This window comes from Lepidochelys kempii, chromosome 1 (assembly GCF_965140265.1).
Source record: "Lepidochelys kempii isolate rLepKem1 chromosome 1, rLepKem1.hap2, whole genome shotgun sequence".
Lineage (NCBI taxonomy): Eukaryota > Metazoa > Chordata > Testudines > Cheloniidae > Lepidochelys > Lepidochelys kempii.
In genome coordinates, this window is record NC_133256.1 from 133997068 (window position 1) to 134024413 (window position 27346).

The 27346-nt window shown below is 44.9% G+C and overlaps 1 protein-coding gene and 1 long non-coding RNA gene across 2 annotated transcripts in view; one reads left to right on the forward strand and one right to left on the reverse strand.

Annotated features, from left to right (window-relative positions):
• The first annotated feature begins 470 nt into the window (after positions 1-470).
• On the forward strand, positions 471-27024 carry LOC140915390 (toll-like receptor 8). The gene is made up of 3 exons (XM_073354980.1): positions 471-780; positions 19970-20161; positions 23478-27024. The coding sequence occupies exon 3, from the start codon at positions 23484-23486 to the stop codon at positions 26604-26606; it is 3123 nt and encodes a 1040-aa protein (XP_073211081.1). The 5' UTR covers positions 471-780; positions 19970-20161; positions 23478-23483; the 3' UTR covers positions 26607-27024.
• The window catches only part of LOC140915413 (uncharacterized), a 111237-nt gene continuing 100826 nt past the window's right edge, over positions 16936-27346 (reverse strand). The window contains exon 3 of the long non-coding RNA XR_012160155.1: positions 16936-17421. This is a non-coding gene — a long non-coding RNA (uncharacterized lncRNA). The remainder of the gene's footprint in view (positions 17422-27346) is intronic.

Here is a 27346-nt window from a genome sequence, read left to right on the forward strand (position 1 = left end):
CACTGGCATTCATAAAACACCTGCTTGGCTGCTGCCTAACCTTGTAAGCGTGTAAACTAACTCCATGACTAAATTTTCACTGTAAAAGTTCCCTAGGCCCCTATGTGTCTGCCTCTGGGCATGCGCACTGCTGCCTCACCTTGGTTGTCCACATGCCAAAGGTGCAGTGCAACAATCCATGGGAAGCTAGGCATTCCTCCACCTCACCCACCTGCAGTGCCTGAGCTGCTAGGTGTGCTCAGGGCAAGGCTACTGGATCGGGGCCCATTCAGAATCCATGAGAAGGAAGTGCCCATTTTATAACTTTTATCCCAGTGGTTAGAGAACTTACCCAGGCTGTGGGAGATCCAGATTCAATCCTTCTCCCATGCTGTGACACACATTGCAATTGTACGCAATAGCTGTGGAAACCATTTGGTGGTAAATATATGAATGGTTTACGTAACACTGTGGGCCAGGGATTGCATTAACTTCAGGAGGAAGGGTTGCTACAGCTCCACTAGAAACAGTATGGGTGGTTAAGATGAATCATCTCCACAGAGGTACCACTCCCTGGGGAGGTTGGCCTATACGAGTTCAAGCTGGGTTTTCCAGAGACCTACAGACAAAGAATAAACAATCTGGGTTTAAACTAACTCTGAGCCTTTTTTGTGATCCAACAAATGGACAGGAACTTCTATCCAGGTTGGAATGGAGGGCGGGGGTGAGGTGTGAACCTTGCAGAAGAGTTGGAAAGACTTTGGCCTACTAGGACTCTATAAGATGGCTGGGTCACCACAGGTAAGCTTTCAGCATGTATACATGAACTTTTATTGTTTTTAATGTATGTTTTCTTTGCAATATTTTTAACCTGAAGAATAAATGTGCTTGTGTAGAAAGAGCTGTCTGGTTACTGGTAACTGCTGGCAATACACTGGTCATAGCCCTTGGAGAGGAAGCAAAGCACACGCATTGGCTGTTAAGCAGACTCGCTTGCTGGGGATACCAGAGTGTAAGGCCTGGTCTGCACTACGCAGTTAGGTCCATGTAAGGAAGCTCAGCATGTATATTACAGCCTTGTCCCTCCGATGTAAGCGCTCTACTACACTGACATCAGAACTCCACTTCCATGAGAGGCTCAGCATTTGTGTCAGTGTAGTTAGGATGAGGCGACGCAGAGTCTGTGTAGATGCTGCCTTACTTACATGGGCTGTTGGCTGCCTTGTCCATTTCAGAACTCCCTGCTGAAGCTGTGAAATTGACAAGAAAGCTGAGCAGCCAGAGTCTGGCTGCCCCCAGCTCCCCACTCCCAGGGGGCCTGCTGCCCGGAGGCTCCCCGCTCAGTGAGCCAAGAAGCCTGGGCAGCTGACACCCACTCCCAGCAGGGAACGGGGAGGTGAGAAGCCCAAGGGGCTGGCCCCTGCTAGCAAGACCTGAGAGCCCAGGGGGCAGCTGGGCTCCCTGTGAGGGCTGCATGAAGCTGAGAGCCCTGGCTCTCAGTCCCCCACACTTCACCTCGTCAGTCAGTGGAAGCACTTCTAGCCCACCACCAACAGAAGGAGGGTAGTGTGGACATCAGCTACCGCGGTTCTGTCAGCGCCCATCATCTAGTCATCAGCCACCTAACATAGATGGACTTAAGCCTGTAGTATAGACAGAGATGAAAGTAAGCCAGTACACCCCAGTACGGCGTAGTGGTAAGAGCCGGTGCGCCGTACCAGGACCAGCTTTCCGAGAGGGCAATTTAAAGCCCTGGGGTAGCGGCGATGGGCTGTAGCCACTGCTACTGCCCCAGGGCCCTTTAAATCCCAGCCTGAGCCCTGCTGCCTGAGCCCCAGGGTAGCGGTGGCAGGTCTCTGGCAGGGATTTAAAGGGCCCTGGAGCACCAGCCTCCGCTACTGCCGTGGGGCCCTTTAAATCTCTGCCTGAGCCCTGCTGCCGGAGCCCTGGGGTAGGCGTGGGGGGGGCTCTGGAGGGGATTTAAAGTGCCCCAGAGCGCCAGCCACCGCTACTGCCCCGGCCCTTTAAATCCCCACCGGAGTCCTGCTGCCCAAGCCCTGGGGTAGCGGCGGTGGGGCTCCGGCGGGCATTCAAAGTGCCGGGGCGGTAGCGGCGGCTGGAGCCCCGGGGCTCTTTAAATCCCCAATGGAGCCCGGCCGTCGCTACCCCAGGGCTTGGGCAGCAGGGCTCGGGCGGGGGTTTAAAGGGCTCGGGGCTCTGGCAGCTGCTACCACAGCGGAGCCCCAGGCCCTTTAAAGCTCTGCCAGAGCCCAGAGCCCCAGGGTAGCGGTGGCAGCCGGGAGCTCCCAGGGCTCCTCAGTGATTTAAAGGGCCCGGGGTTCTGCTGCGGGGGCGGCAGCTGGAGCCCTGGGCCCTTTAAATCGCCCCCGAGCCCTGGGGCTCCCAGCTGCCTCTGCAGCTGGTAGCTCGGGGGTGATTTAAAGGGCCCCAGGCTCCCAGCTGCCACTACTGCAGCTGGAGCCCTGGCCCTTTAAATCAAGATTTAAAGGGCCTGGGGATTTAAGGCCTTGCCTCTTCCAGTTGAAGCCACGGCCCCTGCTCAGGACTCCGGCATACCGGTAAGTCCTCTAACTTACTTTCACCCCTGAGTATAGACATGCCCTAAGGCAGGGGGGGTGGTGCAGCCTTAAAAACTCATGGATAGAAGGCAGAGCGAAGTGGCTCTGCCCAAAGATGACCCATACCTGCCGATAGTGGGGGGCAGAATGAGGGCAGCAGCTTCAGCAGGTGTTCCTGAGCATGCTCAGTTTGTCCAGAAAATCCAGGGGGGGCGGCACATGACACCCTTTCGGCCCCCCCCATGCGTCACCTCTAGCTCCACCCCCTCTGCCCCCACCCTCCCCCAGAGCGGTAATGGCTGGGAACAGGAAACTTTAAGTGGAGGGGGAATACATGTGCAGTTACACTGAAACTCTGACACCCCCCTTATAACTTTCAGCCAAGGATTAGAGCACTTAGCCAGACTGTAGGAGACTCAGGTTCACTTCCTCCTTCTGCCCAAGGGGGTGAACAGAGGTCTCCCCCATCTCAGGAGAGTGCTCTAACCACTGACCTATGGGGCATTCTGATGGGAAATTCCCTCAGGCTCTTGTGTGGAAGCTTTTGCACTATAGATAACTAACTCACTGGAGCAAGGGCAGTGTACCTCATCTCCTCATTATCAATGCCATCCTCACCAAGCGATCAAGTCATTTTCTTTGTCTCTCTGCTCCAGTGACTATTCCAGTACTTAGCCCGAGTGGCATAGCTTGGAAGGAGCTGCATACCAAACTGTCCCAGTGCTCAGTCGAATGGGCACACTTGTGGCCTGTGGGTGACCCCTATTTGAGTCAGACACGGAGGCCAGGGGCATTGAACCTCAGTCTCTTGCAGGGTGGATGAGTGCTCTAATTACTGGGCATCTCCTCTGGCATTTCTTGCACAAAACGGTTTAGGCACCTGACTCTCGGAGAGGATTCACAGTTGTGAGCTGAAGCGCTGAATTCCCTGAGGGGGGGTGGGTTAGGACCCACACTCTTGTCAACATCTTCATTTGGCTCGTTAGGCCAGGAGTCGCCTTGCATACTGACTTTTGTGGGGCCCCCTCTGAGCTACCCGTCTCTCTCCATTCACTGTATCAGGCAGGGCTAGGCAGCCGATGGCACGCGGGCCAAAGGCGGCACACGAGCTGATGTTCAGTGGCACTCACACAGCCCGGGTCCTGGCCACCGGTCCGGGAGGGCTCTGCATTTTAGATTAATTTTAAATGACGTGTCTTAAACATTTAATAAATAAAATCAATAGAAAACCGTATTTACTTTACATACAACAATAGTGTAGTTATATATTGTAGACTTATAGAGAGAGACCCTCTAAAAATGTATTACTGGCACGTGAAACCTTAAATGAGAGTGAATAAATGAAGACTCGGCCCACCACTTTGGAAAAGCTGCTGACCCCTGGGCTAGGGCCTAGCTCAGGCTTTGGGGATCCCAGTGATTGTCTATGAGCCTAAAAATGAGGTGTTGCAACACAATGCCTCAGCCCCTTTCTGAATCTGGCTCCCAGTGTCTGACTTTATTTACTTTCAGGTCACACTGCAAAGCTTGTTTTAGTCCCTAGATAGTTAGATTTTGATCCTTTGAAGTCAGTGGGCCTCCATGTGGGAGTAATGACAACTTGGTCCTAATTTAACACATAGAGAGTGGTGTAAATCTGGAAGCCTGTTAGCAACATTTTGGTGAACAAAGCCCCCACATGTTTCATAAATATGTTATTTCTGTGGAAAGAGCCCAGCCAAATACTGACTACACTCAACACTTCTTAGCCATCTAATGGGATGGCTTTGACAGAATTATCAATATTTTACTAGCAGTCACATGTGCTGTAGGGCTGTGCCCTTCTGCACCTTAACTATAGTGTGACCATCATAATACTATGAGCACCTTGATTGGAAATACATCTTTGGTTACAGCTGATTAATTGCAGGACCCATCCTGCCTTAGCTGTGCCATGCTAACATGAGTGGGACTAAGGGGCAGGTCGTAGACTACATAAGACATCTTGTTGTGCAGCTGGTGCTATGCTTAGAAACCCCAGATCATCTTGCTTTTTGTTCTACAGCAATAACACGTGGGAATCCCTCAGGCGATAGATACACTGTAAATATAAAGCAGGCATATTATGTTGCATAAAGGGCGTTCTATGGGGAAATATAACAGTAATATTTGAGACCTAAAAACAAAAGGAGGGCGGGAGGCTGGCTGTGTGTGGGCTGCCAACGGAACCAGCTATTAAGCAACATTGCACACCAAAAATAGAAAATGCACTTCTTGTCTTGTCCTCATCATTTCCTGCCTCAATGCTTGTTAAACCTTGCTTTGCAAAGGCTTCTCAAAACAAGATCTGTAGTAGAGCACTCATCTGAAAAACCAGAGACCCAAGTCTAATTTGCCCATTGATTCATGATAATAAGAAGTCATAATAGCACTTATATAGCACTTTTCATCCAGGAATCTCAAATTACTTTTACTAGTTGTATTACCCCCATTTTTACAGATGGAGAAATTGATATCCAGCTCAGTCAAAAAGAAAAGGAGGACTTGTGGCACCTTAGAGACGAACAAATTTATTTGAGCATAAACTTTCGTGAGCTACAGCTCACAAAAGCTTATGCTCAAATAAATTTGTTCGTCTCTAAGGTGCCACAAGTCCTCCTTTTCTTTTTGCGAATGCAGGCTAACACGGCTGCTACTCTGAAACAGCTCAGTCAAGTGATTCCCACAAGATCACGCAGCAAACCAGTGGCAGACCTAAGAGCAGAAGCCAGGGCTTCTGGCTGTTAGTTTAGTAATCTAGCCACTAACCTGTGCTACCACCTCATTAGTGCATACTTACTGATGTCTAAACACTGTTGTGTATTTATGAAGTTATCTGATTTTTTGTGTGTCAAATTTGGGAGCTGGGGGCATAAGGTTCTGAATTTGGGACAGGAGAGTATTGAACCCATATGAGAGGCTTAAAGAAGGCACGTCTGAATCCTCTCTTGTCTTTTCTGGGCTCATCAATAGAAACACCCTTGGAAACCAAAATGAATTTTTTGTTTTAATGTACGGTTTCCCTAACCCCACAAGATAACAATTTCTGATATGAAGGAGTGGTGGCAGAGCAGCGGCTAATCCTAAATTAGTGATTTTCTCTCTCCACTGGTTCTTTCTTTCTTTCTTTCTTTCTTTCTTTCTTTCTTTCTTTCTTTCTTTCTTTCTTTCTTTCTTTCTTTCTTTCTTTCTTTCTCTCTCTTACTAAGGTATGTTGCAGGCAGCAAAACATCTCAGTGGAAGCAAACCTGGTAGATCTGGCCTTTTGAAGAGATGACAGAAACATACAAAAATATGTTTTTTTGCTAGTGCAGTTTCAGAAAAAATTGAGACACTGAAGGGTTTGTTTTTTTTAAATCTCTATATTGCAGATGGCTGGGATGTTTTTAAAACAATTGCAACCAATTCATATACTGTCTGCAAAGTTGTGAATTTGCAAAACTGAAGACACTGGGTCTAACTTGAGTCTCAAACATTTTTTCCTGACTGTTCCACCCCCTTTATCACCACCATTCTCAGCTCAGTAATAGCTGCACACCTGACACATTATATCAGTTACACTAAGGGTTGTTTTTTTTCCCCCTCTCCTGCTGGTAATAGCTCACCTTACCTGATCACTCTTGTTACACTGTGTATGGTAACAGCTATTGTTTCATGTTCTCTGTGTATATAAATCTCCCCACTGTATTTTCCACTGCATGCATCTGATGAAGTGAGCTGTAGCTCACAAAAGCTTATGCTCAAATAAATTTGTTTGTCTCTAAGGTACCACAAGTTCCCCTTCTCTTTTTACTAGGCTTCTACTAAGCTAGCTCAGTGGTGAGAATGCATCTGAAAGTACCTGCTGTTTACATAGCAAAAAATATAATCCATGGTCTGCTCTTTTCTTACATATATTATACTCCACATTAAAGAGAGTGATTATCTTTTGTAAGCGCTCTATCAAGCATAGGTCTTTTTTCCTTAAAACTCTTTTTCACTTTTGCTTTCCTAATTGGAAAGCTGCTTTTTCATTGAAATGACTCAATGGAAACAGTTATTTAAACATACGAGACTGAAAAAAAAAGTTCCTGAAGCAGAGTGTGTATGAATTTTAAGTATTTTGTTTTCTGGTTGTCACATGAGACTGCCACAGAATCACTCCTTTCCAGTGTTTCAGGCCCAAATGTGTATTTGAAAGCCCATAATTCCTTTAGCAGTAATGCTCTTGGATGCTCTGCATATGAGGAAGCAAAGTTCATAATAAAATGTGTGACTATAATTATCTCCATAATGTCATTGTTGGCTAAGAGAAGCTTGGGGGGGTAGAGTGACAAAAAGGAATTAGCTGCCACTTTAGGCACCTAAATCCCAGAATAGACCTCATGGGATTCACAAGACTCCTGCTCAACTGCTGCTTAATCCCGCAGGTGCCTAAACTCACTTGACATCTAAGTTTTTGCAGTAAAGTTCCCTCTGGTGAGATGGGATTTGAACAAGGGTCTGTTACTTCTCAAGGGCATGCCCTAACCTCTGGGGTATAGAATATTTTGGTGCAAGGGAGTCTCATTCTCGCCTACTGAAGCTGTTCCACTATGAAATAATGAAAGAGTCACTGGGCCGGAGCAAGAACAAGAAAGAGAGCACAAGTTGAAGAATGACTCTGTAGCCTGTGGTTAGAGCATTCATCTGGGAGTCGAGCGAGCCAGGCTTCAGTCCCCTTGCACCAATAACGCTTTCATTAGTCACTCACTGCGGAACATCTTCAGCAGGAGAGGCTGAGAGAGCCCTCCATGAGCATCTGGCATAGCCCCAGTGGTTTGGGCACTCACGTGAGATGTGGCAGAGCCTTCAAGCCCTTTCTCCCCTTGAGCAGAGCTGGTATTTGAACTGGGAGAGAGAGGAGAGTCTCCTACATCCCAGGTGAATACTCCAACCATGGGGCTAAAAGTTGCAAGGACAGTCCTCCTCTCCCCTCTCGTCTTGCTAACAGTATAGGTGCCTACTACCAAGAGAGGAGTCAAAGCTGAGAATCTCAAGCAGGGTAGATGGCACCAGTATTTGCATTAACACGGACAGGGGCACTGTGCAGAAGTGATATATGCAGTGTTATGTAGGCTTTTGATTGTTATCTATGCCTTCCTGTAACTGGCATGGAAACCCACAGGTATGGCAATTTTCAGAGTAACAGCCGTGTTAGTCTGTATCCGCAAAAAGAACAGGAGGACTTGTGGCACCTTAGAGACTAACCAATTTATTTGAGCATGAGCTTTCGTGAGCTATAGCTCACTTCATCGGATGCATCCGATGAAGTGAGCTGTAGCTCACGGAAGCTCATGCTCAAATAAATTGGTTAGTCTCTAAGGTGCCACAAGTCCTCCTGTTCTTTTTGCAGGTATGGCTATGCCATCCAGGCAGACAGGCCTCTATATATAACGATGAGCCAAATTCTATAGCTTTCCTAAGCTTTGTGCTGGCAACAGTCTACTTGCAATCAGTCATTCCACACACCCACCCGCTCAAGCCAGGTATGCTGGGGAGGAATAGCTTCTCTCAGGGCTGGGGCCTGCCACCACTGGGAGTGAGAAACTATACCAGCTGCAACCAAAGCTATTCTTCTAGGTAGGGTGGGGAGGAGGAGAGGCGAAAACAGTGGCTTAGGTGGGGGCCCCCTCCAGGACCTCCGAGCCAGACACCTGTGGGCGGAAGCCTCCACCCAGTCACACAAGGTTTCCAATAGTCTCCTATGCCAGTCATGCAGGCTGACTGAAGAACTCCCAGGGGCAGAGCTAACCATCCTTGGTATTGAATCAGCAGTTAGAGCTCCTGCAAGAGCAGGCAGAGGCAGTTTGGCCCAAACTATCCCTAGCCCACAGGAACTGAGACACCGGTGTGGGGAATGTGTCCTAGCTAGGGCCTGTCAGTCACTGGCCCATGACATTCCTGAACACCTGCAGCAGACCTCTTGACAGGGGCCCTTCTCCCTCAGACAGAAAAGGAAACAGGCAAAGCTCCTCTCCTGGATGAATGACTTTGCCAGCTTTTTGTTGTGGGAGAGGAGGAATGGTCACAAAATGGCATGTGTACAGTTGCCATGTGGAATAAGATTAGAAGGTGTTAGGAGGGTGGCTGAGGCAGGAACATTGGACCCTGGAAGGGAATTTTAGCTAGTTGGGACCACACACCCTCAATTTTTGTAAATATTGTGGAATAAGACGTGCATAACAAGTAAGTAACCTTGTGACCTTATTTTTGTAATCCTCATCAGCTCATCCCCCTATTTCGCCAGCCATGGCTTGTAAAATGTCTTGTTAGGTAATACCATGCAAGCAAAGGAGTAAGAGGAGAGGCATGGGTTAGATTGCATGCTCTTTAGGGGGACCTGGGGTGGGGAGGAAATGTGTCAGTCTCTAAGGCAACTGACACACTGTAGTTGCTACAAATAAATAAATATGTCAAAGACACTGAGTAAAGCCTCAACTTCTGCTTTAAAGGAGATGTTCGAGCATGGAAAAAAGCCTGCACAAAAGTTAATGATGCAGGCTGCATTAATTTTTTCCCATTGCTTTGCCTTGGGACTGGTGTGTATGTCATGGTGGTGGTAAGACACTGTACTTCCCTCTAGTCCAGGGGTGGGCAAACTATGGCCTGGGGGCCTCATCCAGCCCTCCAGACATTTTAACCCGGCCCTCGAGCTCCCGCCAGGGAGAGAGAACTGGGGCTTGCCCTGCTTGGCTCCTGGAAGCTGCGGCATGTCCTCCCTCTGGCTCTATATGTAGAGGCAGCTAGGGGGCTTCACACACTGCCCCCCCCCAAGCGCTGCCCCTGCAGCTTTCATGGGCCAGGAACTGCGGCCAATTAGAGCTGCAGGGGCTGCCTGGCTGCACTGCCGCATAGGAACTGGAGGGGGACATTCTGCTTCTTTTGGGAGGTGCTTGAGGTAAGCACCGTGTGGAGCCTGCACCCCCCTGACCCCTTCCAGCGCCCCAACCCCCTGTTCCAGCCCTGATCTCCCTCCCACAGAACCCCTCCATCCCAGCCCGGAGCAACCTCCTGCACCCTCAACCCCAGCCCCACCCCAGAGCCCACCCCCCTCCACCCAGAGCCCTCACCCCCTCATACGCCAACCTCCTACCTCATGATGGAGCCCCATCCTGCACCCCAACCCCCCAATTTCACGAGCATTCATGGCCCGCCACACAATTTCCATATTCAGATGTGGCCTTTGGGCCAAAAAGTTTGCCCACTCCTGCTCTAGTTCCATCCCCAGCCATGGAACACTGCAGAAGGCTAATGGGGGCAGTGATGGCCCAGGCCACAGAAGTACCTGACCAGGGAGGGATAGCTCAGTGATTTGAGCATTGGCCTGCTAAACCCAGGGTTGTGAGTTCAATCCTTCAGGGGGCCATTTACGGATCCGGGCCAAAAATTGGGGATTGGTCCTGCTTTGAACAGAGGATTGGACTAGATGACCACCTGAGGTCCTTTCCAACCCTGATATTCTATGATCTGCCCCTGTAGAGGTTACCCTCCACACAGGAAATATGAGGGGACAATCAGGTGCATTGTTGTTAATTTCAGATCAACATATACAGACACTTTTGTTGTTGCTTTCAGTACCCCAAAGACCAAATAGTGTGGAAATAATATTTCTTATGTGTTGCAGGGACCACAGCTGGCAGCAGATAACCAATACATATCACACCATTCTTGTTTTAATCTTTACAAAGAAATATATTCATTTTCTTCTATGTGGAAATTTCATGATTTTAGTAAACAATCCTACTAGAATGACACAAATTCCTTAATGCAAACACTGAGCTGCAAGAAAAGTGTGATTCAACAAGGGTAACATTTTCAAAAGCACCGAAGGGACTTAATAAGCAAAGTTCTTTTTCAAAAGTGACTTAGGAAACTAAGGGTATGTCTACACTACGAAATTAGGGCGAATTTATAGAAGTCGGTTTTGTAGAAAACGCTTTTATACAGTTGATTGTGTGTCCCCACACAAATGCTCTAAGTGCATGTAGTCGGCGGAGCGTGTCCACAGTACCGAGGCAACCGTCGACTTCCAGAGCGTTGCACTGTGGGTAGCTATCCCACAGTTCCCTCAGTCTCCACCACCCATTTGAATTCTGGGTAGAAATCCCACTGCCTAATGGGGCTAAAACATTGTCGCGGGTGGTACTGGGTACATATCGTCAGGCCCCCTTCCCTCCCTCCCTCCTTCTGCGAAAGCAAGGGCAGACAATCGTTTTGCGCCTTTTTTCTTGAGTTACCTGTGCAGACGCCATACCACCGCAAGCATGGAGCCCTCTCAGCTAACCATCACCGTATGTCTCCTGGGTGCTGGCAGACGTGGTACTGCATTGCTACACAGCAGCAGTTTATTGCCTTTTGGCAGCAGACAGTGCAGTATGACTGGTAGCCGTTGTCGACGTAGTCCTGGGTGCTCTTTTAACCAACCTCGATGAGGTCAGGGGCGCCTGGGCAAACATGGGAGTGACTCAGCCAGGTCATTTCCCTTTTAAGTTTTGTCTCATGGCGATTGAGTCCTACCGGCAGTGCACTGTCTTTTAATCAGCAGCTAGCAGAAGACGATGGCCAGCAGTCATACTGCATCGTCTTCTGCCGAGCACCCAGGAGATGATGATGGCTAGCGGTCGTACTGCACAGTCTGCTGTCAGCAAGATGTATAAAGATAGATGAAGTGGCTCAAAACAAGAAATAGACCAGATTTGTTTTGTATTCATTTTCTCCTCCCTCCCTCCATGAAAGCAACGGCCTGCTAAACCCAGTTTTTAGTTCTATCCTTGAGGGGGGCCATTCAGTTTCTCACAAAGCCTCCCCCTTTGTTGATTTCAATTCCCTGTAAGCCAACCCTGTAAGCCATGTCATCAGTCGCCCCTCCCTCCATCAGGGCAACGGCAGACAATCGTTCCGCGCCTTTTTTCTGTGCAGATGCCATACCACGGCAAGCATGGAGCCCGCTCAGCTCACTTTGGCAATTAGGAGCACATTAAACACCACACGCATTATCCAGCAGTATATGCAGCACCAGAACCTGGCAAAGCGATACCGGGAATGGGCTCCTCTGAGTGTCCCCTAAAGAAAAGCACTCTATTTCAACCAGGTGACCATGAATTATATCTCACTCTCCTGAGGATAACACAGAGAGATAAAGAACGGATGTTGTTTGAACGCCAGCAAACATACACTGCAATGCTTTGTTCTACAATGATTCCCGACTACGTGCTACTGGCCTGCAATGGTAAAGTGTCCTATCATGGTGGATGGAATAAGGCTGCCCTCCCCAGCAAAGGCTTTGGGAGTACTTCCAGGAGAGCCGCAAATGCCAGAGCAAATTAATCATTAAACATGCTTGCTTTTAAACCATGTACAGTATTTTAAAAGGTACACTCACCAGAGGTCCCTTCTCCACCTGGCGGGTCCGGGAGGCAGCCTTGGGTGGGTTCGGGGGGTACTGGCTCCAGGTCCAGGGTGAGAAACAGTTCCTGGCTGTCGGGAAAACTGGTTTCTCCGCTTGCTTGCTGTGAGCTATCTACAACCTCATCATCATCATCTTCCTCATCCCCAAAACCTGCTTCCATGTTGCCTCCATCTCCATTGAAGGAGTCAAACAACATGGCTGGGGCAGTGGTGTCTGAACCCCCTAAAATGGCATGCAGCTCATCATAGAAGCGGCATGTTTTGGGCTCTGACCCAGAGTGGCCATTCGCCTCTCTGGTTTTCTGGTAGGCTTGCCTCAGCTCCTTAAGTTTCACGTGGCACTGCTAAGGGTCCCTGTTATGGCCTCTGTCCTTCATGCCCTGGGAGATTTTGACAAATATTTTGGCATTTCAAAAACTGGAACGGAGTTCTGATAGCACGGATTCCTCTCTCCATACAGCGATCAGATCCCGTACCTCCCGTTCAGTCCATGCTGGAGCTCTTTTGCAATTCTGGGACTCCATCATGGTCACCTCTGCTGATGAGCTCTGCATGGTCACCTGCAGCTTGCCACGCTGACCAAACAGGAAATTGAAATTCAAAAGTTCGCAGGCCTTTTCTTGTCTACCTGGCCAGTGCATCTGAGTTGAGAGTGCTGTCCAGAGCGGTCACAATGGAGCACTCTGGGATAGCTCACGGAGGCCAATACCATCTAATTGTGTCCACAGTACCCCAAATTCGACCCAGCAAGGCCGATTTCAGTGCTAATCCCCTTGTCCGGGGTGGAGTAAGGAAATCAATTTTAAGAGCCCTTTAAGTCGAAAAAAAGGGCTTCGTCGTGTGGACAGGTGCAGGGTTAAATCGATATAATGCTGCTAAATTCGACCTCAACTCCTAGTGTAGTCCAGGGCTATGTCTCATTGAAAGTCAATGGGACTTAGACACCTAAGTCACTGAGGCACTTTGAATGTGTTACACTGTTACCCCAAATTGTTCTCTACTTATACAATAAACAAAAGAATTATTTCTTGTACACAGAACAATGCTTGAACTCATCACAAGAACTTTTAAAACAGAAGAGCGAAAAAAATAGTCAATAAATGTTATTTTTATAACAATATTAAAAAGAGTGACATGCTAGATAGCTTTTTTAAAAATAAGACCTTTAAAAACATACTAAAGGTATTTAAATGGTTCAAAAGAGACACGAAATGTAAGATTACCTAACAAAAATGTGAGAGCAAAGAAATATAGTCATTTCTTGGACTACAATGGTTGCACAAACTAGTTTTTGTTCCTTTAAGTTCCCTACGTTATTTCTGATATTAGTAATTTGACAAATGAATAATTTTATTAATGACTATTGAAAATGAAATCTATAACTTTTGTTATACATTTCATATGCATGTATTTTAAATAATTCAACATATTTTGGGATTCTGTGTTTAAATTATCATTATATAATGAATTTTATGTCAAGAGAACTACTGCAAAATTCAACAAAGTGTTTCCAATAGCAACAGATATGTAACAATTCAAATGGATATTAATTGGCTTTATCTCTTCCCAGATTAGAGACAGCAAAATCAAATATTACACAAAAGTATCTATAATTAAAGTATGTACTGATTGAATTTGAAAACTCCTTGAAAAAATATGGACTGCAAAATGTGCAACAAAATTAACAATATGTGCAAAACGCAAACAAATGTGTGAAACTTCACATAAATGGCTGTCATCTTTGATGCACAAAATTGATGACTGTATCCTTTGCTGATAATATTTTAATAAATATTATTTAATAAAATAAATGTTATTAACAACACTTTACATAGTCACAGCATTCTACAGTCATTAATTATTTACACTGGGAACACATTCAATTACTACACTGTTACTATGATCTACAGTGATTGTAGTGAAAAGAAGAGCTGAAAAATGGAGAACAGTAAATTCAACCATGCACTTGGCAAATATATGAAATAATGTTGTATACAATCTAGTCTGGAATGGATAATTGACACTTGATATTACATGAAAAGGAGTACTTGTGGCACCTTAGAGACTAACAAATTGACAACTGCTGGAAATTGCCCACCTTGATTATCACTACAAAAGGTTCTCTTCCCACCCCCCACCCCCCGGCTCTCCTGCTGGTAATAGCTCACCTTACCTGATCACTGTCGTTACAGTATGTATGGTAATACCCATTGTTTCATGTTCTCTGTGTATATAAATCTCCCAACTGTATTTTCCACTGCATGCATCCGATGAAGTGAGCTGTAGCTCATGAAGACTTATGCTCAAGTAAGTTTGTTAGTCTCTAAGGTGCCACAAGTCCTCCTTTTCTTTTTGTGGATACAGACTAACACGGCTGCTACTCTGAAACCTGTCATTGTTGCGTTTGTGGGGGCAACTTCACAGAAGCAGTTGGACAGTGTTTCCTGCCAATTGTAGACCAGATATCTACCATAAAGAGAGCTAATACATTGAGACTCACAAAGGTACATTAATATATTGTATATAAGGGGTGTGTGGTTGGTACATGTTAATATGACATATATAAAGATCTGTGGATTCAATCCAAGCACTCTCTCTCTCGTGCAAAAGATTTTAAATATCCTACGTACAATGTTTTAGGCCTGTTAATCTTTTGGCAGTTCATACTTTCCTCCTCTGGCATAAAACCCTATGAGCAGGGCAATACCAGTCAGGCAGAGGAGCAATAGAAACCATTCATAGATTTTAGTGCCAGAAGGGATCAGTGTGATCATCTAACCTAATCTGACTTCCTCCATAACACAGGCCACTGAATTTCACCCAGTAATTCCTGCATAAAGTCCATAGCTTCTGGTGCTTTGACTTCAAATGAAACAACCACTTAAATCTTCACTTCCTTACTAAATAATTAATTTTAATGCCTCTCTCTTTTAGTATATCTTTTAGAAAGACATCCAAACTCAATTTAAAGAGAATTCACCACATCCCTATGTAGGTTGTTCCAACGTTTAAAGTCTTTTGCACGAGAGAGAGCGTCCTAACCTTCACTTTAATAAAATACATAGCTTGAGCTTCGTAAGGCTCTCTGACCGTAACGCAGAATTTCCAGACCTCAAATAAGTGCATCAGTGCAGCAACTGAGTCTATGTGCCAGATTCCACACTCCTTACTACTCCTGACTTCAGCGATGGCCATACTACAGCTTCAGTCAATATGTTATGCTGCTCAGGGGTGTGAATTAGGCACTGCTTTTATGTATTAAGCTTTGGTTGCCAATCAGGGAACAGAAACAATGCCATATTAGGAGACTAGTTAAGTTAACTCAAATACCAAATCATCATAATCATAAAGAATCCATAGGTTGAAATCAGTTTGCTTAAACTATTTGGCAAACAATTATGAATAACGTCTACATTTATAGAAGACAACAGAAAAGGGAACTACATTTCCCAACTATATTATTTATCCTAAATTGTTGTCTTGCTCTACCGAAGAGTTTGGTTAACAGGTCTGGTAGAATTTTTCATTACAGTGCCCAGCATTGTACACAATTTCCATTAAGAATGTCTTCCTATCTGCCTTTAGGGTGTCTAGCACAATGGGTCCTGAGTGGGGCCTCCGGGAACCACCGCGATACAAATAATAAACAATGCTTGGGAGCTGGTCCAGTGCAGCTTTGCAAAAACACCTGGCGATGAGAGCTTCCAATCGGACTGGACACCTTCGGATAAACTGAGCTGCTATGGAGGCAGATTTCAGAGTAACAGCCGTGTTAGTCTGTATTCGCAAAAAGAAAAGGAGTACTTGTGGCACCTTAGAGACTAACCAATTTATTTGAGCATAAGCTTTCGTGAGCTACAGCTCACTTCATCGGATGCATACTGTGGAAACTGCAGAAGACATTATATACACAGAGACCATGAAACAATACCTCCTCCCATCCCACTCTCCTGCTGGTAATAGCTTATCTAAAGTGATCACTCTCCTTACAATGTGTATGATAATCAAGTTGGGCCATTTCCAGCACAAATCCAGGTTTTCTCACCCTCCGCCGCCCTCCCCCCCCCAACTCACTCTCCTGCTGGTAATAGCCCATCCAAAGTGACCACTCTCTTTACAATGTGTATGATAATCAAGGTGGGCCATTTCCAGCACAAATCCAGGTTTTCTCACCCCGCACACCCCCCCCCCAAACCACACATACAAACTCACTCTCCTGCTGGTAATAGCTTATCCAAAGTGACCACTCTCCTTACAATGTGCATGAAAATCAAGGTGGGCCATTTCCAGCACAAATCCAGGTTTTCTCACCCCCCCCCCCACACACAAACTCACTCTCCTGCTGGTGATAGCTCATCCAAAGTGACCACTCTCCTTACAGTGTGTATGATAATCAAGGTGGGCCATTTCCAGCATAAATCCAAGTTTAACCAGAACGTCTGGGGGTGGGGGGTAGGAAAAAACAAGGGGAAATAGGCTACCTTGCATAATGACTTAGCCACTCCCAGTCTCTATTTAAGCCTAAATTAATAGTATCCAATTTGCAAATGAATTCTAATTCAGCAGTTTCTCGCTGGAGTCTGGATTTGAAGTTTTTTTGTTGTAAGATAGCGACCTTCATGTCTGTAATTGCGTGACCAGAGAGATTGAAGTGTTCTCCGACTGGTTTATGAATGTTATAATTCTTGACATCTGATTTGTGTCCATTTTTTCTTTTATGTAGATACTGTCCAGTTTGACCAATGTACATGGCAGAGGGGCATTTCTGGCACATGATGACATATATCACATTGGTGGATGTGCAGGTGAACGAGCCTCTGATAGTGTGGCTGATGTTATTAGGCCCTGTGATGGTGTCCCCTGAATAGATATGTGGGCACAGTTGGCAACGGGCTTTGTTGCAAGGATAGGTTCCTGGGTTAGTAGTTCTGTTGTGTGGTATGTGGTTGTTGGTGAGTATTTGCTTCAGGTTGCGGGGCTGTCTGTAGGCAAGGACTGGCCTGTCTCCCAAGATTTGTGAGAGTGTTGGGTCATCCTTCAGGATAGGTTGTAGATCCTTGATGATGCGTTGGAGAGGTTTTAGTTGGGGGCTGAAGGTGATGGCTAGTGGCGTTCTGTTATTTTCTTTGTTAGGCCTGTCCTGTAGTAGGTGACTTCTGGGAACTCTTCTGGCTCTGTCAATCTGTTTCTTCACTTCCGCAGGTGGGTATTGTAGTTGTAAGAATGCGTGATAGAGATCTTGTAGGTGTTTGTCTCTGTCTGAGGGGTTGGAGCAAATAGCGTCTTGTTTAAAAGGGAGTACATTACCTCACAGTCGAATGACTCTTGGCCAGATCATGCCGATGGGCCTTGGACATAGCCATATCTGTCTCCCTTGGCTAGAGGAAGGATTGCCATAACGTTGCCATAACATTGCCTACAGATAAGTAGAGAAGACAAATTAAGTAATGCATAGAATGTTGGCACCCACAAAGAATCTTTTCCAGCAAAAAACAGAACAAAACCCACAGATCATGCTATGACCAACATTTAGCTTTGACTTCAAATGAAACAACCACTTAAATCTTCACTTCCTTACCAAATAATTAATTTTAATGCCGCTCTCTTTTACTTCCAGGTCATTCTCTCTCCTTTGTTGTTAGTTTCAATGTGTTATTCTCATTTTACATCTAATGTTGTTTTGTCTTTTCTACGATTGCTCTTTAGTCATACTCTTTCGCTTTCATAAGTTCCTGATAACGAATAGCATTTTCTAAATATGGTTAACTGCTACCCTGAAGGATCCCAAAGTGCTTTAAAGAATTTTACAAGTACGGTAGCTATTCTATCTTAGCAAGATTACACAACAGTGTCACAGGAGAGGAATGAACAAAAACTTCTAGTAAAACTAAACGATGAATTTATGTAAGCAGAATGTAATTATCAAAACTGGAATTCAGCCAGGCCACAGGAATATACCCCTTGTCTTGTAGAATAATTCCATGTGATGTTTAATTGACCATAACTGGTCTGAGCCTTTATTTTCCCCCCTCACCATGTAGACATGTAGTTCATACTTAGGGTGACCATATTTCCCTATGCTGAATACGGGACACCTGGTAAAATTACTCGTATTCAAGCGATCAATCAGAACTATGCAATACAAACATTCATATTAACATCAAGTTGACTAAGTCCCTGTTAAAAAGAAATACTGGGTAGTTGGATTCTTTTTATTCACCTTCTTCTCTTTAAGGCTTTAGGGTTCACATGGGGATGGGTGACACACCCCTATTTCTCTCCACCCCCGCACATGCACACAGGGAGAAGTGACACACACACACTTCCGTATACCTCTTTCACACAGCGGGGGGGGGGGGGTGAGGGGGGTAACCAACCTCCCCTCCCCTCCCTGCCCAGTGCTCTCCACGCTCCATGCCTGGCTGGGCTCCTGGGACAGACCCACCTTTCCTAGTACCTGGCACCACGTCTTCCTGAGGCAACACGTGGGGGCAAGGGCACCCAGGGTCACTCCTTCCCCAACCCAGATTTCTGCCAGGGTTCACACCAGAATGTGGCCAGCAGCAGCCTTTTGGCACTGTGCGGGAGGGAAGGGATGACCTGGCCCATGTCTTTGCAGAGTTTCTCTCTTTCCCCTGACCCCCCAACCCCTGCCAGTGTGGCTGGAAGCAGCTTGTCCCTTACTGCCTACACAGTGTTGAAAGGTAGCTAACACCTCCAGGCTGCTGCTGGCCATCAACATAAGCCAGCCACCTCTGGCTACAGCATGGGCAGGAAGGGGTTAAGCCCTAAGGATGCATTGTGTACCAGGGCCCAGGGAACCTGAGTGCAGAGGCTTCAGCAAACCCCACCAGAGAGGTGGCTCAGCAGGGAGGAGAGTACCTAGGGGATGGAGCAGCCCCACGCTCCCTGGGGCAGGACCCAGGGCGGGGTGGGGGAGTGGGTTTGTTAAGCCCCGGGGAGTGTTATGGAGCCTGCAGGTTCAGGGCGGGAACACGCTGGAAATCGCTCCCCCCCCCCACCACTCCAGAGCTTAGCTGAGGGGTGGAGAGGCTTCCCCATGCCAGCACTGTGTGGGGCTTTGGCATATGCAGAGCTCAGCTCTTCCTGGCCAGCGCCCCAGGCCAGAGGGTGTTGGGCTTTCCCAGGGTGCTGGGCCAGCCAGAGGCAGTGGGGGAAGGCAGGAGCCTGATGGCCAGGGTGTTGGTGAGCTGAGCGCTCCGACCAGGGGCTGGTTCTCCGCACAGCGCTGGGAGCGGCACGCCCTGCCGGGGAGGATATGGAGGAGCAGTGGGGCTTGGCGGGGGTGAAGGGGCAAAGCAGGGAGAGGACAGCGAGAGGGGGAGCACATAAAGGGCCGCTGGGTGGGCAGCAGAGGTGACACGTAATCCGTGGCCGCCTCGCACCTGCCTGCACTCAGACACCGCAGCTCGCAGCCAGTGCCAGCTGGAAATGGGACGGGGCCCTGCTGGCTGAGAGCCGGCACGCGGCAAGGGCTGCACTGACGGACCAGCAGGGGGAGTGGCTGGCCCTGCGCGCTGCATCTTCTCCCCGCCACCAGCCTTACACACCCACCCCCATCGTCAGCCACTGGACCCCCCATTCCCCTCACTCACTGCTGGTGGGCGGGCGGCTGGCAAGCAGGGATCCGGCCAGCAGCAGGACCCGCCGGTACTGATGGGGGAGGGAGACAGAAGATACGGGACAATTTGCCCGTTTTTAAGAAAAAGTCGGGACAGCTGCAGGAGGGCTTAAATATGGGACTGTCCCTTTAAAAATGGGAAGTCTGGTCACCCTCTTCGTATTTCCTAATTTTTTATTCTACTTACTCTTGGTCCTTCCTCTTTACCTCCCCTTCACTTCCTGATTTGTGGGGGCTGGTGTAAAGAAAATCATTGCCTCAACCCTAACGCTGGAATAGTCTCTCTAACCATCATCCATACTTCTTTTGCACCTGCTTTCAGATGGAGAAGGTATTTCATGCAAACCACTCAGTGAGACGCTTTATCTGTATCGCTTAACAAGATGCCCTGAAGGCAGATTTTGTGCCAGTCTACAATGTAGAAGACCACATAGGAAAGTGCACATTCTCTTGATTGCACCACGACACTAGAATCATCTAATTAGCTGCTAGTGTTGATTCTTCATTGCCGCAAGTAAGTGATTCAATCCTTCTGCTGAAACTCACAGTTCAACACAAATGTATTTGACTATTACTTTCTCTCTCTCTCTCTCTCTCTTTGTGAGCTTGTGCCAGTGTGTGTGTGTGTGACAGAGTGATATCTAGACATGTTTATACAGGAGTATTACAAATTGTGCCAAACTTCTTGTTATTTCTTAGGATATGCTCTCATCAAGTTTTTAATGCATATGATTTGTAGCATAGTATCTGTCCTTTCTTGACAATACTCAACTGGTATTCAAAATATCTCCTAATCTCCTGTTTAATGTGTGTCCATGTGTATACACACACTCACTTACATACACCCATACTGAACCTGAAATCAGGAGATATTTTAATATCAGTTGAGTATTCGTATGTATGTGTGTGTGTATACACACACACACACGAGGTGGGACAGTACTGAAGGCCTTACACAAAGCAAGATTCTTCTACACACGGGAATTAAACTCTATGAGATCAAGGAATTGTCTCCAAATTCTGCCATCAAAGGAAGGTGACAGAGTTTGGACTCCGAAGACTAGAGAGTGGTTCATCCTCCAAATCTGTGACTGGCAGAAGGGATCTGCTGGAGACACTGAACCATCTACTTGAAGGACGTGGACAACTTTTTCTGAACTGTGTGCCTCAAGCTAGACTTCTCAATAAATGGCCTGATTTTCAAAAGTGCTGAGCCTTCAGCCCCTCTCATTGAAGGCAGCCGCTAAATGATTAGTGCTTTTGAAAATCAAGCCACTTTTTATGGGTATAAATATGGGATTTAGGAGCTTAACTTTAAGCACCTATTTTGGAGATCATTGCCTTGAGCCTCTGTACTCACTTCAGGTCCCAGCTCGTGTGGCTCCCATAGGAGTTACTAAGAACACTATAAAAACTCAATACATTGAGTTAAAATCTCATGTATGCATTTATTTGTGTGTGAGAGAGTGTACTGTGTGATATGATCTTTTAGTATATTTTTCTTGTTAAAGAAAAAGTTCAGAACCTCAGCCATTGCTGAGGCACCATTTTGTTCCCCTTCTCATTAATTAATGGACCTACTTTCCCCGAAGCATTTCCAAGACAGAGGAAAGCAGTTACTAAGACAAGATTCAGAGGTCACCACAGAGAATTGCCTCAACAGGAGCTCTCAGGACTATGCTGTGGCAACAAGGGGTACTATGATCCAGGGATGTATAAATAGAGGAAATTCAGGTAGAAGTAGGGAAGTGATCTTGCCTCTGTATGCAGCGTTGGTCAGATTGCTAATAGATTACATGTGTACTCATGGTGTCTGCCCTTCAAGAAGGATGAAGAAATGCTAGAGAGAGTTCAATGGAGGCCACAGAAATGATCCGGGGCTGGAAAACAAGGCTTATGATGTGAGGCTTAAAGAGATCAACTTTTTCAGTTTATTGAAGAGACGGCTGAGAGGTGGCTTGATCTCATGCTTCAGGGCTTCAGCTGGTTGCCTGTGGGGATCAGGAAGAATTTGTTTTCCCAGATGCACAGTTATAATTACAGGTTTCAGAGTAGCAGCCATGTTAGTCTGTATTCGCAAAAAGAAAAGGAGGACTTGTGGCACCTTAGAGACTAACAAATTTATTTGAGCATAAGCTTTCGTGAGCTACAGCTCACTTCATTGGATGCATTCAGTGGAAAATACAGTGGGGAGATCTATATACCTAGAGAACATGAAACAATGGGTGTTACCATAAACACTGTAACCAGAGTGATCACTTAAGGTGAGCTATTACCAGCAGGAGAGCGGAGGGAGGGGGAGGACCATTTGTAGTGATAATCAAGGTGGGTCATTTCCAGCAGTTGACAAGAACGTCTGAGGAACAGTGGGGGGTGGGAGTGGGGATAAACATGGGGAGTTAGTTTTACTTTGTATAATGACCCATCCACTCCCAGTCTCTATTCAAGCCTAAGTTAATTGTAACCAGTTTGCAAATTAATTTCAATTCAGCAGTCTCTCGTTGGAGTCTGTTTTTGAAGTCTTTTTGTTGAAGTATTGCCACTTTTAGGTCTGTAATTGAGTGACCAGAGAGACTGAAGTGTTCTCCAACTGGTTTTTGAATGTTATAATTCTTGACGTCTGATTTGTGTCCATTTATTCTTTTACGTAGAGACTGTCCAGTTTGACCAATGTACATGGCAGAGGGGCATTGCTGGCACATGATGGCATATATCACATTGGTAGATGTGCAGGTGAACGAGCCTCTGATATTGTGGCTCATGTGATTAGGCCCTATGACGGTGTTCCCTGAATAGATATAATTTATCACTTTCCTCTGAAGCATTAGAGATCAGCCGTGGTGAGAGATGGAGCACTGGTTAGAGTGGACTGATGCTTTGAGGTGGCACAGAGAATCCTCTCTCATAGATGCCTGGCTAGTGTGTCTTGCTCATGTGCTCAGGGTCAAGCTGATCACCAGATTTTGGATCTGGAAGAAATTTCCCACCAGGTCATATTGCCAGGGACCTGGGTTTGGTTTTTTTGTTTTGCCTTCCTCTGCAGCATGGAGTGTGGGTTGCCTGCCAGGATCACCTTCGCATTTCTCACCTAATTAATTTAAAGACACTCTACAAGTTGATCTCTAGAGTAGAGTTTAACTTTAATTTGACCACTTTACACATGCTAAAGGCACACTGCCATGTCTATACTAGGCTGTTAACACATGCTAGCTAATATGTGCTAGCTCAGGCCCTCAAAATCCTCATCTAAGCAAGTCTTATGATGATAGGAGAAGTAGTGCAATGGAGACATCACAAGAGCCAAGAGAGTGGAAGCTGAAGGGATTTTTAGTCAGACTGTTTAAAACTCTCTGCTTGTTTTTGTAAACACTTATTTAACATCAAAGATTAATTAGCCTTTTGTTAAATATTCCGCACCCTAACCCTTTTCATTAGAATACTAAAAGTATAGTAGTGATTAGACAAAACCAGGGTAATGATTACAACTGGTCAAAATCTTACAATGTCCTTCTTGCTCAAAGAACTTAACAGAAATTTCCCTCAAAAATAGTGCTTTCTGTTAAAAATTTATTTATTCCATTTTGGGCAGCATATAGTGCATGTAACAACAGTAATAAAATAACTGAAATTATGTTGCTGGTCAATTTTGATAACAATCACAAACTACCTGTACACTATACTAGCAGTATGTTTTGTTTGTATTTTTGTGGTTTGGACACACGCATTTAAAAATTATTAAGATTACAATGTGAAATATTATATGCGCATGAACAGCACTTGTCATCAACAATATACCAAAACCACTAATCTTTCTGTTTCTTTTTAATTAGGTAAATATGGCTACCATGCCCCACAACCTGTTCTTCTTACTCCTCCTGATTCAACCTGAGTTTGGTCTGTCCACTCATCATCAATGGGTTTCTAAGGTTCTACCTTGTAAAATAAAAGCAAAACAGAATAGCTCCTCCATTCTCCTTGATTGCAGTAAACAAAAGCTGAGAGCAGTCCCTCAGGAAATATATACAAATGTTACTGGCTTGATATTGTCTTTCAACTGGATTGAAGAGATTTCTAAGAAGGATTTTCACAACTTTAAGGACCTTACATTTTTTAAATTAAACTGGAATTGGCATGTTAAGCCAGAAGAATCTAATTTTGATTTGTCTCCAAAACCTTTACAAATACTAGATGCAACTTTTTCAAACTTAAGACACTTACAGGAATTACATCTTAATGGCAATCAGCTAACCAGAGTGCCTGCAGGGATTTCACCTAGCATTACTTCGCTAAGTCTAAAGTCCAATAACATTGTTACTATTAGCAAGAACACTTTCAAAGAACTCACAAAATTGAAGGAACTCTATATGGACCAGAACTGTTACTATGGTAATGCCTGTGAAAAACCTTTCAACATGGAAGAAGGGGCTCTTTCAGCCCTCACCAGTTTGACTGTGCTGTCACTTTCCTACAACAACTTGACCCGGGTGCCACCCAAACTGCCTGTGTCACTACAAGAACTTTATTTGAGCCATAACAAGATAAAGAACATTAGTCAAAATGATTTTAAGAAACTAGTTCATCTAAAAGTTCTTGATTTAAGTGGGAACTGTCCAAAATGCTTCAATACACCTTTTCCTTGTGAACCCTGCACTGGAAACTCTGCCATTCAAATACATCTTCTGGCTTTCCAGAATCTTAAAAAATTAAAGACTTTGGTTCTATCCAGCATGTCACTCACTAGTGTACCCGCTATTTGGTTTGAAAACATGCCAGAGCTAGAGGTGCTGCACCTTGCATCTAACTTCTTAATGAGCGAAATAGCTACTGGAAAATTCTTGCAGAATTTATCTTCTTTAGAGGAACTTGACCTATCTTTCAACTACCAGAAACAAATATACTCACGATATCTAAACCTCTCAACATACTTTTCTTCTCTAGTATCTCTAAAACGATTATATATTAAAGGTTATGTCTTCAAAGAATTAGATAAACTGCACTTGGAACCTTTGTTTGCTTTGAGAAAGCTAAATGTCCTTGACCTTGGAATAAATTTTATTAAAAGAGTTGATATGTCTGTCTTCCAGGCTTTTAGAAACCTCACGGAAATATACTTGAAAGAAAACAAAATATTCCCACAAACAACAGAAAAGCATGTTTTTTTAAAATCATTTGAGAAAGAGGACTATTTGATCAATTATCATCGTACCTTGGTGTGGAAATACAAGTTGAACCCTCCTGTCATATATTCTGATAAAAAAAAGCAATCATATGACTTCCTTCACCAGCTTTGTACCTCATATGGCACAGCCTTGGATTTGAGTTTAAACAATATCTTCTTCATTAACCCAAATCAGTTTAAAGGCTTTGGGGATATAACTTGTTTGAATTTGTCTTCAAATGGCCTTGGCCAGGCTTTCAATGGCACTGAATTAATCTATTTATCTAATCTCAAATATTTAGATCTCTCATTTAATAAACTGGATTTGACCAGTTCCTCTGCATTTAAAGAACTACCTAACCTAGAGGTATTAGATCTTAGCTATAACAAGCACTATTTTCTAGTGACAGGTTTTGCACATCAGCTCTTATTTACTGAAAACCTTCCTAACTTAAAAATTTTAAATTTAAGCTGGAATGGCATTTCTGCACTAACAAAATCTGAACTAAGGAGTGACTCCCTTCAAAAACTAGACTTCAGAGGAAACCGTCTTGATATCTTATGGAAAAATGGAGAAACGAATCACATACAATTGTTTAAGCATCTAAAAAACCTGACACATCTAGATATCTCGTACAACAGACTTCGAAATATCCCCACTAGGGCTTTCCAAAATCTGCCTCAGAGCTTAACTAAATTGTATATAAATAACAACAAAATACATACCCTCAGCTGGGAAAATCTTAGATACTTTAAGTCTCTGAAGTTGCTTGACTTAAGTCAGAACAAACTGAAGGCTGTTGATATCCAGTACAACTACACACAGTCCCTCCAGACTCTGCTGCTGAGGGAGAACAAGATTTCCAGGATTGTTGTTGGGTTGCCTGAGAGAGTCAGCAGCCTCTTGTACCTGGATTTGAGTTACAACCGACTGCAAGTCTTAAATCAGTCAACTTTCTTATCAGGACTTATACAACATTTGAAGGTTTTAAAATTAAAAGGGAACCCGTTTGACTGCACCTGCAAAAACAGCAACTTCATAAGGTGGATACAGAAAACCAAAACTTTGATCTCACAAGTAGCCAGAAATGTCATTTGTATGAACCCTGAGGACCAAAGGCAGCATAGCGTTCTCTTAATTGACCTGCATGCTTGCATTCTGGATAGCGTTGCAAAAATATTATTTTATATTTCTTTCTCCACTATTATTAGCATTATGATGGTAGCAGTTACTAAATATTTATTTTATTGGGATGTCTGGTATACTTATCATTCTTGTATGGCAAAAATAAAAGGATACACATCTATAACCACAGATAAAGCTCTCTATGATGCTTACGTCGCCTATGATACTCAGGATGCAACAGTAACTGACTGGGTAATAAATGAACTACGATTTCGTCTAGAGGAAAATGGAGACAAGCACGTTCTGCTTTGTTTGGAGGAAAGGGACTGGGAGCCGGGAAAGGCTGTCATTGACAACCTTGCACAGAGCATCCATCACAGCAGAAAGACCATCTTTGTTCTAACTGAAAGATATGTGAAAAATGGGAACTTCAAAACCGCTTTTTATATCGCTCTGCAGAGGCTAATGGATGAGAATACGGATGTGATTGTGTTCATTCTACTGGAGCCAGTGCTACAGCATTCCCAGTACCTGAGGCTGAGGAGGAGGATCTGCAAGAGCTCTGTTCTTGACTGGCCTAAGAATCCACACGCTGAAGGCCTTTTCTGGCAAAGACTAAAAAGTGCAGTGCTAACGGATAACAGCATGCGAGATGATGGGGTGTACAGTATATAGAAAGGGGTTACAACAGCTAGCTTCAGTTCTCAAAAAGTAACTTGTGCTTTTCAGTGCCTCAGTATTTGGGTGCCAAATTTTAAATGCATTAAAAAGAGTCCTAATTTGAGGGGAAGGGGGGTTGTTCAGCATTTTCTGAAAATCAGGCTGCTCTAGGTTCTCCCTTGCTAGACAACCAACATCACTGGTCACCTTAGAAAACTTTGGGTGGTTTTCTTAAAGTTTTAAGGGGTGTACTCTATGGTAAGTACTTACAGTTGAATGTACCTGTTACATTGCTATATTGTACTGAAGAAAGTGTGCTTTACGAGGTTAAAGTAAAAGAGCGGATATAAAATCATAGAGATAGAATTAATAACATGCATAAACTTGCTGCATATAAACAGTATTTTTTTCTTTCTATTCCTGTGCTACATTTTTCAGTAGTGGAAGAAAGTTTATTCTCTAACAAGGCAATGTTTGCTCAGACAGTCACTTTTTTCTGTATCTTTATAGGCAATGCATTTATTACAACTTTATTCATTTATTTATTGAAATTTATATAAATTTGTATTAATAATGAAATACAACATTCTATTATAAAATTTATGTTTACATAACAATTGCCTTCAGAATGTCAACTACTTGGGGGCCAGGCCCTGCTGCATGTATGGCAGGTTTAATCCTTTGTCAGGCATGGTGCACATTTATGATGCTATCTTAATAATGACACTAGAAATTTTTTTGTGGAGTTGATGCCT

Excerpts from the sequence above, each read along its gene's own strand:
- LOC140915390 (XM_073354980.1), top strand. The coding sequence starts at position 23,484 with ATGGCTACCATGCCCCACAACCTGTTCTTCTTACTCCTCCTGATTCAA.